Consider the following 17,396-nt stretch of genomic DNA (forward strand, 5'->3'; position numbering starts at 1 on the left):
AAGGATACTGTTGACCTCCGGAAAGGGCAACCAAAATGATGAAAGAGTTGGAGTAACTGTGGTGAAAGGTTACAACATATGGAGTTTTTAGTTTAGAAAAACAGCAAGTAACTGGGGGTGGGAGACATGGTAGAAGTGTAGATTATACATGTTACAGAAAAAGTGTATAGGAAGAAGTATTTCTCTCTCTCTCTCTCTCTCATGATAGTAGAAGCCAGAACAGAGCAGAATGTTGGAAAGTTTGCGGGAAAATAAAAGTATGTACTTCATCACACTTCTAGCCATAATGGCTATGCCTACCGCCACTATTGGAGGCAGTCTGCCTTTTTAGGAATCACAAGAGGGGAGAATACTGCTGCTCCCCGTGAGCATCTGGTGAGAACAGGGTGCTGAATTAAGACAGGCCTTTGACCTGATCCAGAAGGCTCTCCCTATGTTCTTATCTGATGCCTATAGTGATACTTATTTACCTACATACACTAATACTGAATGTTACATTTGGTGTTCATATCTGGAAAACTGTTAAATGTAAGCTCCAATTCCATAGGAGAACACATTAATCCAAGTAGTATGAGGAAACATGAAAGATTTATAATACATTTTATAATGTTGGCAATAATGACTTTGCATCCAGAAATTCATACCTTCAAATTTCAGCAGTTTGTGGAAATTGCTATCTTTTATTGCATACATTACAAATTTCATCCATGTTTACCCTGAGTTTTAAACTTAAGACAGTTTAGTATAAGACATACAATTAAAAAATAGTGCATTATACCATAATTAGACCACAAAACTGCTGAAAATGCAGACTATGACTGCACTATTTGTTTTACTCTAATGAATGCCTTGAGAATTCAAGAATTAAATTATGCAACACATATGGATGACATACGAAACAAATTCTACAATTAATAGAAATAAATAACACCACCAGGAATACCTTGATTCTGTATGCATGTGCAAACTGTATAGAATTCTAATGCTACCATCCAGAACACATAATAGCCTAATAAGAACTGCCGTATCCTAATCTTCACACGGCAATAATTTCAAACTGATATTATTATTCTCATTTCCTTGAATAATATCCATACTCCAGGGTCATTTTCCTTCTCATATTCAATATTGTGCATGCTTGTATCAAGATTCCTTTCTTCATATCCTGTCACAGTATCAATCACTGCCTCCTGTCCACTCAATCCACTTTTGATTTATCAGCCGCCGTCTTTCTGGACTCCATAACTCGACCCAAACCATTTTAACAAGACATTGACAAATAGCACTCAGTATCGCATCAACCTGTTCCACTTAGTAAACTAAGAAACACTAACTGTGACATCTCTGCATAAGTATTCTATTCTATTCCCCAGACTGATGTATATTAATGAGGAGATGGTATTTGAAATGCTTCTTCCACATCAGCATCTAATATGATCAAATTAGGAAATGGGATGATTTATTAAATTTTGTAGAGCTGAAATATTTCTTTATATCACTATATCTGTGGTTTCAGAAAGTGAGCTGTTGCTTTCAATTTTTCTGCTGAGGATGTGCCCGCATTTCACAGAGGAATTATTGTCTTTAAAAAGATTGCAAGAAGACGAAATGTTATTAAGCAAATGCTCAGTAAAACAAACTAAATCAGTTTTAAAATTCCTAATTTAATGTAAATCTTGGTTGTTTTGCTGAAATTCAGTTTGTGATCTTATTAAGTCTTATTTGCATTGTACTGTTTTGCTGTAGGACAATTTTGAATCTATAGCACATAACTAGGGAGCCTCAATTCTTGACCTGAGGTACAACTAAAATAAAATAAATAAATGTAATATGAACACATCTGTCTTTTGGGTGAAGAAAATCTAGGTTACTTGATATGTAAGGTGTGCAGGGGTTTTTAACAAATGAGGGGTTTTTTTAATTAATTAAGAATTTGCATTTCAGATTGATTCACGTGTCCAACACTTTGAACAGTTAAGTCTTTAATCATTTAAGGCTCTAATTTCTATTAGAAAAATACTAAAACCTGGAAGCAGCACTCAATACAAATATATTATATTGCAAGTATCATGATTTTTATGCTAGGCTCAAAATTCTCAGTTCAAAATATCTGACTATGTGTTATATAAAACCTTGATATTCTTCTGTTTTCAGTAGTTCTGAGACTCCCTTTTCTCACAGACCCACCAAAGCCCAAACTTGAGTCACTTTCAGAAGAACACTTTCAGAAGAAAATAAAACTTTCAGTTTTATTTTAAATGTCTTTCAGTGGCCTGGGTTAAACTTTAAACTAGGACTGAGTTTTAGAGAATACTCTTTAGATATTTAAAAATAAAATAAACAAACCTTATTAATGGAACATACTATATATAAAATAATTTTGTATCTCCCCTCAGAGAAGATTTCTTAATGAGCTCCAAAAGTCCTTTCTATCTATGGACTGACACTCTGAAAACTTATGTAGTGTAGAGCTCAATGTACATCTCCTTAAAGGGGCAACACATAAAACTAGCTAAGCTGTACTGTTTATCAATGGAACTAACTAGCCACACATATAGCCAGAATATAAGAATGGGAAGACAATTTGCCAGTGACCTATGTAATAAGGGCACAAAGTAATAAACATAGCAAGAAATGATCTATCGTTAGTATTCTCAACACAGTGAAGATATTTTACGTCCACTTCCCAGTCTGCAGTGACACAGAAAACCAGTACAGATCCTCAACTACAGATAGGGTTCTGTTCCACATCAACCCAAAAATTGCAGAAATTCATCACTTAACAACATTCATTTTGAAATGCTCTCATTTATTTATTGACTTATTCACCCAATTTATATCCCGCTTTTCAATCTGAACAGACATCTGGAATGCTTTGTGATTCAAACCATTTACAGATCCACAGATCATCACAAATCCACTTACAACCTCATGTGCAGAATTATTGCTTTCCAGTAGAAGAAATCGAGGAGTCATCAAAATCCAGTCACATATTTCAAAGATTAGCTTGCAATGGTTTCCCAAGTCTTGCCCTTTTTGCTCGCACATGTGGAAGTTGCTTCCCTATGACAGCAGCAGCTGTGCTGCATGTGTCTATATTGCAACTACATGGGTATGGCCAATTATGTGGCTCTTTCTTAGCCAATCTGCCCCACATACATACCACTGTCATGGTAGATAACACTAAGGAAAAAAGTTGTGTGTATGAGTGAAAAAGTCTCCAGTTGCAACCTTGCTCACAGGTTATTTTATTCATTCTCAGTCCATTGCCCCACAAGAGCATAAATCTCCCGTCTTCAAGACTGTATGTACTCTTCCTTGATTTTCCATTTCCTTCAGAAAATAAATGAGCTATTTTACTGCCAACAAGGAAATATTTTAAAATATTAGGCTGACAAAAAATTTGTCTTAGTGTGTTGAACATGCTCTTTCCATCAGGGATAACACCTTTGCATCCATCAACTTTCTTGGGCTAAAACAAAATAAACTATTTTCTTCATGTGAAATATAGCTCTAACCTTCTAGTACAATCACCAAAATAGTTTTAAAATGTTTGTTTGTATTTTAAATTAAGGTATTTATATACCACCTAATGAAACTACCAAAGTTTCTAAGCAGTTATTTACAAACACTTGTACATACATTTAGTCACACACATTTCTCATGCTTCTTACTTAAAATACTAAACCATCAGCACCCATAATAGCTATAGGCAGAAGCTATGATTTCTGCAGAACGGCTGGATTTTTTGTGATTCCGTTTATAGATCCCTTAACAGATAACGTTTCAAATGCTGATTCTGATTTCCTACATTCCAGTCCACATAGAGAGGACTTATTGCTGGTAACACCTTGTGTGGATCACCTCCTTCATGCTGAAAGCACAATTGCAGCTCCATACAGTTCTGTCTGACACACACTCACAAATTCAAATATCTGTATTTAAATTGAGAACCACAAAGTACTACTAAGCAGTTGGTTTAGCACATCTGCTAGTAACATTAGCGTGAGTACCCTGCAAAACAAGTATTTCTTCTTGTGTTGGCCTGCTATGGCAGTGTATATACCACACACCCTATTAGTCACTTGTAATACTGAACTGCTTTAAGTTTAAACTCCGGGATTGGAAGGTCAAGCTAATTCAACCTTTTGCATTGACGCTACATAACTCTCTAAAGTTAATATAACTATCACTGTAGACAACAAGGCAAGAGAATACAGAGAAAAGTATACATTATCTGGTCAATCTTATTCTCCGAGGGCAAAATGGTCATACCTTCTTGTTCTGCTCTTTGATCTTGATCTCTGAGACCGATATAATTTTCCTCGGTCTCTTGAACGGCTCCGGCTCCGTTTTCTCTTGGATCCATATGAAGAGCTGCTGCTAGATCGATGCCTGTGCCTAAAACAGTAACAGATATTGCCAGAAAGTCCATCAGTGGAGCATAATAAAGTTCACATTTTGCACTTGCACTGCCACTGATCTAGCCTTTCTGCATATATACAGTGAAAACAAAAACTAAAAAATATATATACATATACATGAATAGAAACCTGCTCAGTCTTTAAGATCATCTTCCTAAGCCCTTCTCCGGATGCCCCGGCAATATGGCAATATGGCTGACAGCTGAGAATAAGGCCTTCTCAGTGGCAGCATACCGGATATGGAACTCCCACTCCAGATATGTTTGTTTGGTACATATTTTGTTAAGTTTTAGGCACTGGATGAAAATAGTTTTCTTTGCCTGTGCTTTAATAGACTACAATGGGCTCTCACTGTCGTATGGAATTTTAATACTCTTCACTTACTGCTTAATTCAATTCAATTTGGGATATATATCCTCCTATAAATTAAAGAAAATAAATCATAAATAAATATTCATAAGATTTTACTCCAACGCAAGTCTAGGAAATAGTTCTATATATAGCAAAGAGGGGTGTAATTACACAGTTCCTGGCATAAAAGTAGGAAATAAAGATATACTATAAAGGTTTCTGAATACAATTTCAATCTATGTAGTATTAAAACATATTTAGTACTTTTCCTATTTTTGTACGTAATAACTTACTAAGTAAGTAATGTTACTGCAATGCTTATGTTTTGTTATGTCATTGGCACTGTGATGCTACAAATGCCCATGATTTTCAGATTCCATATCCATTTTTGAAGAAAATGTCTTAAACACAGCAAGTTCAAGATCATCACAGCTTTTGGCAAAACAAAAAGTGAAGACTAGACAATAAGGCTGGTTCGCAACAGTGAAAAGTAAACATGTACTCTTGTAAATCCTCCCAACCCAAAATTTTAGATCATCCCATGCATATTTATTGAGATTATACAGCGTTACACCAGCCTCAGTTGATTTCACAAAGTATTTTTCCCCACTAGTACCTATACTACTTAGAGAGGTACTTCCTTTGGGAAATAGGAAGTAAATTTAAGTTATCATCAATTCATAGCATGCATCTCTGTCCTCCCAGGAGGTTTATTCTATATAGAGAGGTGCTTCCCACGGGAGGACGATGCAGAACTGTCAATTGGGGCATGCACAAGTGCTTGCCAATACAACTGTTCTTGTCTTTTAAATCAAAACACATATGCACAATGGCCAAGACTGAATAAAACCACATTAAAAATCACTGCACCAGTATCTGTAGAACAGTGCTTCACAACAGGAACATAATGCAGCTTCATATAAATACCCAGTGACTGCACATCTTATTGCCCCTTAAAATTATTTCAATACACATCTCTGCAAGGACAGCTCAAAAGCAGCATGGGAAGTTTGATCCAGAAGATAGTATGAAGGACAGCACATCCCTACACAATCAATAACGCATAAGAGCAAACTGCCATTTTAAGCTACATTATCATACCATAAGACCTGCGGGTATATGGCCGTATATAAATTCTTCTTCTTATATTATTATTATTATTATTATTATTATTATCATCATCATCATTATTATCATTATTATTATTATTATTATTATTATTATCAACAACAACATGCCCTATCTTCTCATGCTTAGAAACTTGGTGTGAGTTTTAATCTGCTTTTACTGCTATTTTAACTTTTTGAAAGTCTTAAATTATTGTTTTAATTCTTATTAGGGAAAATTTTGAAGTTTTGTGTTGTTGTTTTTACAATCAATAAATGTATAAATTTTATTAAATAAAATAATTTATCACTGAAGCCAGAGATGGGGAACTTGTGCCCTTCAGGTATTGTAGGACTACAACTCTCATCATCTCTGACCACTGGTTATGCTGGTTGGGACTGATGGGAGTAGTAGCCCAACAATATCTGAAGGGTCATGTTCCCTACCCCTATTTAAAGGTACCCTTCTGGCACTCTAACCAAATACTTTTGAATGCATGTCCCCTGCATAAAAAAGGCACAAAAGCACACCTGAGGTTACAGCAAAGGTTAGCCTGTTTAAATCGCCCCACAAACCCTCTCCTTCCCTATTCTGCTGAGAAAGTTGGAAACTGCTACAATGACCAGCACTTTTTCCAATCAGGCCAAGTAAATGAGCTCAAGTCCAGACAAGCCAGAGCAGAGCAGAGCAATAGGCAGCTCTCAGTGGACTCTTCTGGGTAAAATATCAAGGACCAGGGTCCCCTGAAGTCTTAAGGTAGCTGGCAAAGCTGGCAAAACATTTTGTTCCAGTGGTTCTGGCCCCCTGGGAGAGCTATACAGTCATACCTCAGCTTAAAGCAGCTTCGGGACAAGTATTTTCGGGTTGCACGCTGCAGCGACCTGGAAGTAACCACTATCTTATCTGGGGTGGCCCTGTTTTGCTTCCAAACTGGCAGAAGCTCAATCACCCAATTTCGTTATTTAAAAGAATGATATTCAAGCAATAAGCTAATTGTACATCATCTGACTGGAAGCTTGGTTAATCAACATGGAAGCTGGAGTTAGATTCTGCAAGACATACTTTGCAAACGATATGTCTTATGGCAAGGTGTTCTAAAATGTTCTCAATGTTACTCTATTTAAAGACATATTTATCTTTATCTGTGAAAAACTGGAATTTATTTACTAAATGAAAAGGGAAGAGTTGCTTTTATCAATCACCATAATTTAATTCTTCAAAGATCAAGCAGAATCCAGCATAACCTTGAGATTTTATATTATCTTAACAGGCCAGGGGTGTATCCTACACTGAGGTCAAGACAGAGGTGCTAGCCAAATCCTCAAAGCAAATACTTAGATCTTTCTGGATTCAAATAAGCCAGCTGGTTCTCATCCAGCCTCCAGGGTTTCTTCAAGCTTGGTGTTATCTGTCAGATAGTCATATCTGCAGTGTAAGAGAGATATTCATAAAGCTGCGTGTCATCTGCATAATGTTGGCATTGCAGTTGATATTATCCCACTATGTCCCTTTAGGGGATACATGTCAATATTAAAAACAGGACCAGGAAAAACAAATGTGAAGGCATTCTACCTATCAGAACTTTCTGAAGAAAATATTTAACTATCACCTTTGATTAACTATAAAGAAATTAACCAGATTTATTGAATTTTATTCTACCGTAAGACCCAGATAAAGTTACAACATTATGTTGTCATCTAAAATTCTGAGCAGGCAATTTTATCTTCTATAAAATAATGTCTGATATCCTAGTCTGGTCATTTCTCCTTGATTTACTTTGCCAACATAGGTGAAAAATGTACTGTCTGAAAACTGGGAGGCAATAGACTGTGTTAGGAAAACCTATAATATTTTACATGGGAGAGAATCTCTAAATTATATTTTTAAAAATATCACCCATCTAGTGCCCATGTGTAGCTTACAACAATTTAAAGTCACAATAAAAGAAAAAATAATATTAAAATAACAATGATATAGCAATAAAAAGGCATGAAATATATTAAATATTCATTTATAAGCTACAATGGCAGAATCACAGGTATAAATGACCTGTGAAATAGCTCAGTAGGTAGAGCATAAGACTCTTAATCTCAGGATCCTGGGTTCTAGACTCATGTTGGGTAAAAGCATTGATGACCCTTGTGGTCCCTTCCAATTCTATGATTCTATGAATCCATTCTATGAGTTCTTACTTAGCAGGCAAAAGCTTGTCAGAATAAAAATGTATTTCTTTACCATCTGATGAAAAACAATCAGAGAGGAGGCTGGCCCATGCTTCATGAGCAAAGGTAATACTGGTGGAGCCACTAAAGAAACCGTCTCTCATTCTCAGCAACTATTATTATTTATTTAATTTTTATACCACCCAATACTCAAAGGTCTCAACCCTACGTCACAACCCTACGTGAAACACAGAAAAAGGCCTCTCCTTAATTTTAGGAAGTGGACAGAATGACATGGAAGGAGGCAATTCCTCAGGTATCCTGGGCCTAAGCCCTGAAGTACCGTAAACCGGCAGTGAGCACAGATGTTGCATCATGGTCCCATGGATGTGTGCCCACATCCTTGCTGCTCCTTTCTGGACCCACTGCAGCTAGCTTCCCAAAGACACTTCACAGGGTGGAGCCATGCATAGCACATTGCCCAATCACAATGTAACAAGTCGGATGTAAAGCTGTATCCAGGAATATTCAACTGCAAATGTGATTTTTCAATGGGACTACACCCGCATCCGAAACTCATTTAATCCCTACTCCAGATTCTGTCTTCCTCCTGACCAGGAGCATGTCTGTCTTGTCTACATTGTGCCACAGTTTGTCAGCCCTCATTCAGCCCATCTCTGGGCAACCAGTCAGAACCACAGAAGCTTTCTCACGTACTAGACGGAATAGTGAAAAGGAGCCACTGTCATCCAGTAACGATGCACTCCAAACCCTCAGGCACCAGGCTGAGTTAAGGGTAGCATAGGAGAACAAAACTGCTTTAGCCAGCTCATGGAAGACATCAATGGCCAGTACAGTGGTACCTCGGGTTACGAACGCTTCAGGTTACATACGCTTCAGGTTACAGACTCCGCTAACCCAGAAATAGTACCTCGGGTTAAGAACTTTGCTTCAGGATGAGAACAGAAATTGTGCTCCAGCGGCGCGGTGGCAGGAGGAGGCCCCATTAGCTAAAGTGGTGCTTCAGGTTAAGAACAGTTTCAAGTTAAGAACGGACCTCTAGAACGAATTAAGTACTTAACGCGAGGTACCACTGTAGTCTGATCCTCATACTCATCTCAGAGCTATTTGTGGGTCTAACAGTCAATACAAATTACGGAAAGGCTTTCATTTCTTTTTTTTTTTCAAAAAGGAACCTACCTGTTTGTTAAGTCTGGCACCAGAGGTCCTTCTCTAAATATCCCTGCTGATCTGTAGGCTTTCTTAATAATAATTACTATTATTTAAATGCCGCCACTTGACTGGGTTGCCCGGAGAGCCATGTTTTAGAACGTTTCCCCCAAAAAAGATTACCCAGGATTTGTAATTTAATGTTGCTACAATAACTGCTTTTGTTTTGATGTTTTTGATCTGTTTTATGGTTCTCTTTTGTAGGCTATCTTGGAAATCTGGATTAATAAAATTATGCTGTTAAAAAAATAATTTTAAATCAGCTGGTGTTGGTCCACTGTGCTTCATTAAGTCCAGGGTCAACACAGCCGTCTACCAGGAGATTTTGGAGCACTTCGGGCTTCCTTCCGTAGACGAGCTTTATGGGGATGCTGACTTCATTTTCCAGCAGGACTTTGGCACCTGCCCACACTGCCAAAATACCAAAACCTGGTTCAATGCCCGTGGGATTACTGGGCTTGATTGGCCAGCAAACTCGCCTGACCTGAACCCCATAGAAAATCTATGGGGCATTGCCAAGAGACAGATGAGAGACATGAGAACGAGCAATGCAGAAGAGCTGAAGGTTGCTATTGAAGCTTCCTGGTCTTCCATAAAACCTCAGAAAGCCACAGGCTGATAGCATCCATGCCACACAGCACTGAGGCAGTAATTGATGCAAAAGGGGCCCAGACCAAGTACTGAGTACATATGCATGCTTCTACTTCTCAGAGGTCCAATATTGCTCTATTTGCAGTCCTTGTTTTGCTGATTTCATTTAATATTCTAATTTTCTGAGACTGTTAATTTGGGGTTTTCATTAGCTGTACGCCATGATCATCAAAATTATAACAAATAAAGGCTTGACATATCTCGCTTTGCATGTCATCAGTCTATCTCATATATTAGTTTCACCTTTTAAGTTGAATTACTGAAATAAATGAACTTTTCCACGATATTCTAATTTTCCGAGTTTCACCTGTAGGTGTCTGTCTATATGTTGCCTCCTTGATCAGAAACAGCATGTCTCCAAATATAATTTCTTGGACCACGGCAAAATAGGGCTACCGCATCCATGACCTTGTACTGAACATGCCATGGGCATCCAGTCAGCCATGGCTGAAAACAGAATACTGAACTAGGTCTTTGACAAATCCAACAAGATTCTTCTTATGTTCTTATAATCCAGGTGTTAGAAATTTTCTAACATGTTAGTGGTATTCTGGTAAAATTAGATCCCAAGCTTCTCTTTCATTCCATCTACTGATTTTGGATTTGTTAAAAATGCCACACGCACCCCAAAATTGCTAGATATTGGAACAAGTTTCTGTTCATCTAGGAAGGAACGCTTTATCAACATTCTTGAAACTGCCAAGTTGAATGGACAGATTATGTGCAAAGGAAAATAGAATAGGTCCATCAATTCTATTTTCTGAGAAATAGAGACTATTGTCTACTGGAAAACGCATAATAATTTTATAATTCTGGACTGAGAAACTTTCTTGTAAATATTTGTTTCTTTTCAACTAAAATATAAAAAGAAACATCAAAAGCCATAAGAATGACTGTTAATGATATTACTTTCAGCAAGAAGTAAGCTTTCTTTCATTACCACTATATTTTTACTGAAATTTCAGGAATGTAGAAGTTTTATTTTTTACCAGTAATATGGTAGTTCCTCAACACCAAATACAAACTTACAAAGTGATTACTATTACACAGATAAGGAAAGGAACCACCCTAGATAAAAAGCAGGTAGATGATGTTTATATGTCCACAAATTTATACTAACCAGAGAGCAATAAGGGGACTTAATTACTGATCCTCTCCTTCCACATAACCCAGTGGCGCATCCAGATTCAACCCCATAAGCCTGTAATCCAGTTTGTTTGGACACAGCTGAAGCAGCATCCTATGCAAGCCAAATGAGGCAGAGCCAACCTGCATTACCCACTTTGCATTGAAAATCTGGTTGATTGTTAATGTTGCCCCCCAATATATGGAATGCAGCACTGCACCCATGCAATAATCCAAAATGACTTCAGTGCACACTGGATGATGTGCAAGAAATAACCAGCAGCTCTACCTTCCTCTCCACTAGTGCCTCAATCCAAAAGGTATTGCCAGTTGGAGCAGAGCACTCATGCAGTAGCCCTGGATGAACACCAGAGAAAGGGGGGTATTTTGTTTCTATGTGCCTTTGCTGGATCTTTATGCCACAACCTACAGGCAATGACCGATTGGCATAGGGTTACATTCCTGACCCTCACTCCACCCCGTGCATCAGCAGAGCACACATAAGCTCTCCCCACCCACCCCATTCCACCCCCCTTTCAAGCCACTTGTGGCTTGTCGCTATACGTGCATGCATGGCCGCACGTCAATTGGACACACATAAATTGGTCAATCCTGACAACCTAGCAGTTCGAAAGCACGTCAAGTGCAAGTAGATAAACAGGCGGGAAGGTAAACGGCGTTTCCGTGCGCTGCTCTGGTTCGCCAGAAGCAGCATAGTCATGCTGGCCACATGACCCGGAAGCTGTACGCCGGCTCCCTCGGCCAATAAAGCGAGATGAGAGCCGCAACCCCAGAGTCAGTCACGACTGAGCCTAATGGTCAGGGGTCCCTTTACCTTTACCTAAATTGGTCAGTGCCTGTATATGCCATTATCTACAGCAGAATGTTGGATCAAGCTGTGAATTATGCCTGCTAAATATTTTAAGCAGCCTTATCTGCAAACACTTTCAAAGCCCAATACAAATTAATTCATTTACCTCTTTTCATATGAATGTGAACGAAACTGGAGATCTCGAGACCGTGACCTTGACTTCCTTCCTGATTTTTTACGGCTGTAAGTTCTGCTATCAGAAGAACTGCTTGAAGATGACCTCCTACGGTGTTTCTTTTTTCTTTTGCTTCTACTCTCTTCCTCGGTGTCTGATGAGCGGCGACCCATTTTAACAAGCTATTTTTTAAAAAAGACAAAATAACTGTAAACATCAGATGAAATCTTAAACATTATCACAGAAAGCCTGCCTTACCCTTACCAATCTCCATACACCAGTATTCAGTTTAGACCCAAATCCTAACTTAACATTATTTAATACAGTGGTACCTCTGGATGCGAACAGGATCCGTTCCGGAGCCCTGTTCGCATCCTGAAGAGAACTCAACCCTGGATTTGCCGCTTCTGCGCATGCGCATGACGTCATTTAGAGCGTCTGCGCATGCATGAGCGGTGAAACCCGGAAGTAATACGTTCCGTTACTTCCAGGTTGCCGCGGAGCGCAACCCGAAAACGCTCAACCTGAAGCAACTTTAACCCGAGGTATGACTGTACCACTGCTAGGTAGTTGCTATTTACTTGGGCCTGCTCTCTTGTAACACCTTTTCCAAAGCTACAAACAACAATCCTGATCATATTTACTTTTATCACTGAAATTAAGAGAGCTTGCTTCCAAGTAACAGTCCTTAGGACTGAGAACTGGGAACCCCCAAGTATATGAAGCAAATTTCATTTTTTCCTTGGGGAAGATGGGGAAAAGGTTTCACCCTAACAAATGGATGTTGTCTTGGAAGTCCTAGTATGTTCAAGCACTTATTCCCAGGTACTTATGCATATGATTCCAGCTTAAAGCTATTACCTCCATTAAGGTTTAGTGACATTATCATGAAAATAAACAAGGCAAGAAACTTGGCCTTACACTCAGTAAAAATTGAAGAATGGAACAAGGAGGACTAAAGAGGACATTTTTCTGAGGGTCTAACCTTCTGGAATGAAGGAAAGTGTTTGGAAGAAGAGAAACTAATACAGTATACAATACTAAAACAAGAATCGCCAATTTAGAAGATACATGTCACAAATAGCACAGGCAGAAGGAGCTAGCTTTATTCAACTTGTGAACCTATGTACATTTACCTGGACGTAAATTATTATTACTACTATCATAAACATCACTAATAATAACAATAACCTACCCTTCAGCCTTAAGTCCAATGGTAGGTTGTAACAACTTAGAATGTAACGTTAGGAACAATTAAAAAACTTATAAAAGAATACAATCACAAAAAGGTGGGTCTTAAAAATATACCTAAAGGTAAAGGTAAAGGTACCCCTGCCCGTACGGGCCAGTCTTGACAGACTCTAGGGTTGTGCGCTCATCTCACTCTATAGGCCGGGAGCCAGCGCTGTCCGCAGACACTTCCGGGTCACGTGGCCAGCGTGACAAAGCTGCATCTGGCGAGCCAGCGCAGCACACGGAACGCCGTTTACCTTCCCGCTGGTAAGCGGTCCCTATTTATCTACTTGCACCCAGGGGTACTTTCAAACTGCTAGGTTAGCAGGCGTTGGGACCGAACAACGGGAGCGCACCCCGCCGTGGGGATTCGAACGGCCGAGCATGTGATTGGCAAGTCCTAGGCACTGAGGTTTTACCCACAGCGCCACCCGCGTCCCACAAAAAAAAAAATAATACCTATCACATGTCAAAGGCCAAAGAGGTACGTCTTCAGCATTCAGTGAAAACTACATACTGAAGCTGCTGGGTGCACCTCTGTGGGGACAGACTGACAATCAGTGCAGCTCTTTTAAAACAGGGCTTATATGTGATCTAAATGAAACCCCATTGACCTCAACCAGAATCTCTTCCAAATAATCATGAATAAAACTACACCATCTAAGAGGAGCAGACCACAAGCTTGCTTAAGACATAAGAGTCAGGTCTTCATAGTTGCCTGCTACTCCCACGCTATGATCCTGCCTAATCCATGGTGGAGGGACTACATATTTATTGGTGCTGTCTCCTATATTAGATTTCAAATACACTTGGCAAAATGTTGGACACCATTGCCTTAATACTACAAGCTGAAGAGTACAGAAAACCCATCAATTGACGTTTCCTGCTGGAAACAAGCCAAGTAATCCTCTTCCAATAAACTGATTTGCAACGCAGGATACTAGTGCAACAAGGCTTGTGGAGGGGTGCAAGACATGACACAAGTGTAAAGAACACCATGTGTGGTGTGGTGAAAGTGGAGAGGGAGCCCTTCTCTCACGTCTCCCTCTGGTTGAGACCTTCCACTGGAGCTGAATGTCAGAACAGGCCAAACAAAGAAGAGCTACTTCTTTCACGCAACGCCCACGTCATAGGAAAGTCGCTCCCTAAAGTTGTAGTGAGGCCACCATCTTGGGAGGGCTTAGAAAGAGCACAGACTTTCATGCATGGCGGATGAGGCTATCAATAGCTACAGTAGGCTCCTGGATCCTACTCAGGAAGGCAGTATGTCTGAGTTGTGCACTTGGGAATCACAAGTGCAGAGGGTGGATCCTGCTTGCAGGCTTCGCACAGGCAACTTGGCTGTCCACTCTAAGAACAGGATGCTGGGCTAGATGGGCTTTTTTTCTGATCCAGCTGCATTCTTCTTCTGTTGCTCTCTTTCAACATGACAGAGTGCTGGGTGAGACACGGGGCACCCACTTCAGGTTTCGGGGGGGGGCTTTTGGCACATAGATTGCCAGGGCCCTAAGACGTCTGCCCAGGGCAGGCGTCCTCAAACTCAGACCTCCAGATGTTTTGAGACTACAATTCCCATCATTCCTGACCACTGGTCCTGCTAACTAGGGATCAAGGGAGTGATTGAGGCTGAATTCTGACAAGACAGAAGTACTGTTCTTGGGGGACAGGGGCGGGCTGGTGTGGGGGACTCTCTGATCCTGAATGGGTAGCTGTGCCCCTGAAGGACCAGGTGCGCAGCCTGGGAGTCATTTTGGACTCACAGCTGTCCATGGAGGCACAGGTTAATTCTGTGTCCAGGGCAGCTGTTTACCAGCTCCATCTGGTACTCAGGCTGAGACCCTACCTGCCCGCAGACTGTCTTGCCAGAGTGGTGCATGCTCTGGTTATCTCCCGCTTGGACTACTACAATGCACTCTACGTGGGGCTACCTTTGAAGGTGACTCAGAAACTGCAATTAATCCAGAATGCGGCAGCTAGACTGGTGACTGGGAGTGGCCGCCGAGACCATATAACACTGGTCCCAGTACATTTCCGAGCACAATTCAAAGTGTTGGTGCTGACCTTTAAAGGCCTAAACAGCCTCGGTCCTGTATACCTGAAGTAGCCTCTCCACCCCCATCATCCAGCCCGGAAACTGAGATCCAGCCCTGAGGGCCTTCTGGCAGTTCCCTTGCTGCGAGAAGTGAGGTTACAGGGAACCAGACAGAGGGCCTTCTCGGTAGTGGCTCCTGCCCTGTGGAACACCCTCCCACCAGATGTCAAGGCAATAAACAACCATTTTACTTTTAAATGACAACTGTTCAGGGAAGTTTTTAATGCCTGACGCTGTATTGTTTTTAATATTCGCTTGGAAGCCGCCCAGAGTGGCTGTGGAAACCCTGCCAGATGGGCGGGATATAAATAACAAATTATTATTATATTATTATTGTAGGCCAAAAACATCTGGAGGGCCGAGATTGAGGAAGCCTGGCCCAAGGTCTCAGACTTAAAAGCTGTTCGGGAGAGGCGTTTTCAGAGAGAGGCTGTCCCTCCCCCTCCCCCAATCTTTCTAATTCCGATAGGCCGGAGGAAATGCGAGAGCCAAAGCCCGCAGGAGCATAGTTGGAGGCAACGCCAAACTGACGAGGGCGAGACCTCCCCCCCTCGCTAAAGCCAGCAGGGGACGGGGAGCTTGGCGCTCCGCCTACGCCAAACACCCACGCACCGAGGCCTAAGCAAAGCTCGCGCCGCTTCCCGCGACAGAGACGGCAAGGCCGGCGAGGCTCGTCACGCAGGCGCCTGCGAACTAGGCCGCAGCGGTTCCCTCCGGCCAGACCCGCTCCGACACCCACCCCCCACTTGGACATTGCTTTCGTTTCGGTCCCCGAGGCCTAAGGCCCAACGGGGCCGACGCAACCATAGCAACCGGAGCCACCGGCGCGAGCCCATTTACCTCCGAAGCCGGCGCGCCCGCCGAAGGCCGCTGAGCTTCCGTAGTTTCAGCTTCGGCGCCTCCTTCCGCCGCTCAGGCCTGACTAGACGATCCCCGGAGCTCATCTATTCACGCAGCCCAGCCGAAGAGCGCCGAGTGCATCGATTAGAAAAGCCACTTTTTTCCTCTTCCTCTCCATCCCCCGCGTCTAGTAGACTAGCTAGCTCGCTATTCGGCGTTCTTCTTCCTCTGTCTTTGCTTTTCCTTATTTAAGCAACATTGCTGACCACATAAACAAATCTAATTAATCGGTCCTCGTAGGGATATTTTTTCCCCTTTTTTAAAAATAAATAAATAATGACGATGATGCGGGTGCGAGTTGTCATTCGTGCCCTTTCTTTATTCCTTACCTTCCCCCCCCCACCCGCCTCCTCCCCAGGAAAGAAAGCGGCGTGTGGGGGGGGGGGAAAGGACCCGGAATAAATCACAGAATTCTGTCTGTATAAGGTGCGCTGTGATTAAAACTGCAGTGATTTATCTGCAAATTGCTTTTTTAAAAAAACACACCACCCTGCAATTTTCCTTCCTTGGAAATGATGGGCTTTCTAAGGTTAGGTGCAAATTAGTTTCCCAGTTGAGACTATTTAAGGGTTGTGATGGTTGCGGGAGGAGGGGAGTTTAGACGCCCCGTTGGAGGAGGATGTAAGAATAAAATTTATCGTTTTTCATTTAAGCTAAGAGTAATTAAAGAAGCTCGCTCTTTCCTGGAATTCATGCTACACTGACATGTATATTTTCCCCCCTCGACTCTCTGAGAAACCCATTTCCTTTCTTTGCTGTAAAGACGAGACGCTTTTGTCTGACAGGGGTAAAAGTAGCCGCTGTTTGCATTGCTCTGGGTGGCTTCTGGGTGGTGGGTCAAGAAGAATAGGCCCCGGTCTTCAAACTGCCTGGTGCGGCAGCGCTACGTTTATTCACAGGGAGCTGAAATGCTGTGCTCAATGGGGCAAAGGAGTTTTGGATTTTTTTTTAGATGGGAGATCAGAACATAATCTCACAAGGAAACTTTATGCATTCACGCATATGCTTAAATTTCAGGCATCCGGGCTTAAACTTTGATTCAAAGCAACAAATCCTTTTTCCCCCAGAGTTCAGCTGCGATCCTAAATGTACTTGCTTCTACACTTCATGCTCGCGGTTCCAAGTGATGGTTTGG

General features: G+C 41.2%; 1 protein-coding gene across 3 annotated transcripts in view; it reads right to left on the minus strand.

Moving 5' to 3' along the window:
- The window catches only part of RSRC1 (arginine and serine rich coiled-coil 1), a 165,981-nt gene extending 149,654 nt beyond the window's left edge, over positions 1-16,327 (minus strand). The window contains exons 1-3 of one of the 3 annotated variants that reach the window (XM_082224559.1): positions 16,202-16,327; positions 12,028-12,218; positions 4,276-4,401 (exon numbers count right to left, since the gene is read on the minus strand). In XM_082224559.1, the coding sequence (XP_082080685.1) occupies positions 4,276-4,401; positions 12,028-12,209 (308 nt within the window). In that variant the 5' untranslated portion in view covers positions 12,210-12,218; positions 16,202-16,327. Of the gene's footprint in view, positions 1-4,275; positions 4,402-12,027; positions 12,219-15,973; positions 16,112-16,201 lie in introns of those variants that run through there. The other 2 variants (XM_082224560.1, XM_082224561.1) reach the window with 2 other exon arrangements.
- Between the last annotated feature and the right edge of the window lie 1,069 nt (positions 16,328-17,396).

The sequence above is a fragment of the Podarcis vaucheri genome (genome assembly GCF_965113315.1).
Source record: "Podarcis vaucheri genome assembly, chromosome: 5".
Taxonomy (NCBI): Eukaryota; Metazoa; Chordata; class Lepidosauria; order Squamata; family Lacertidae; genus Podarcis; species Podarcis vaucheri.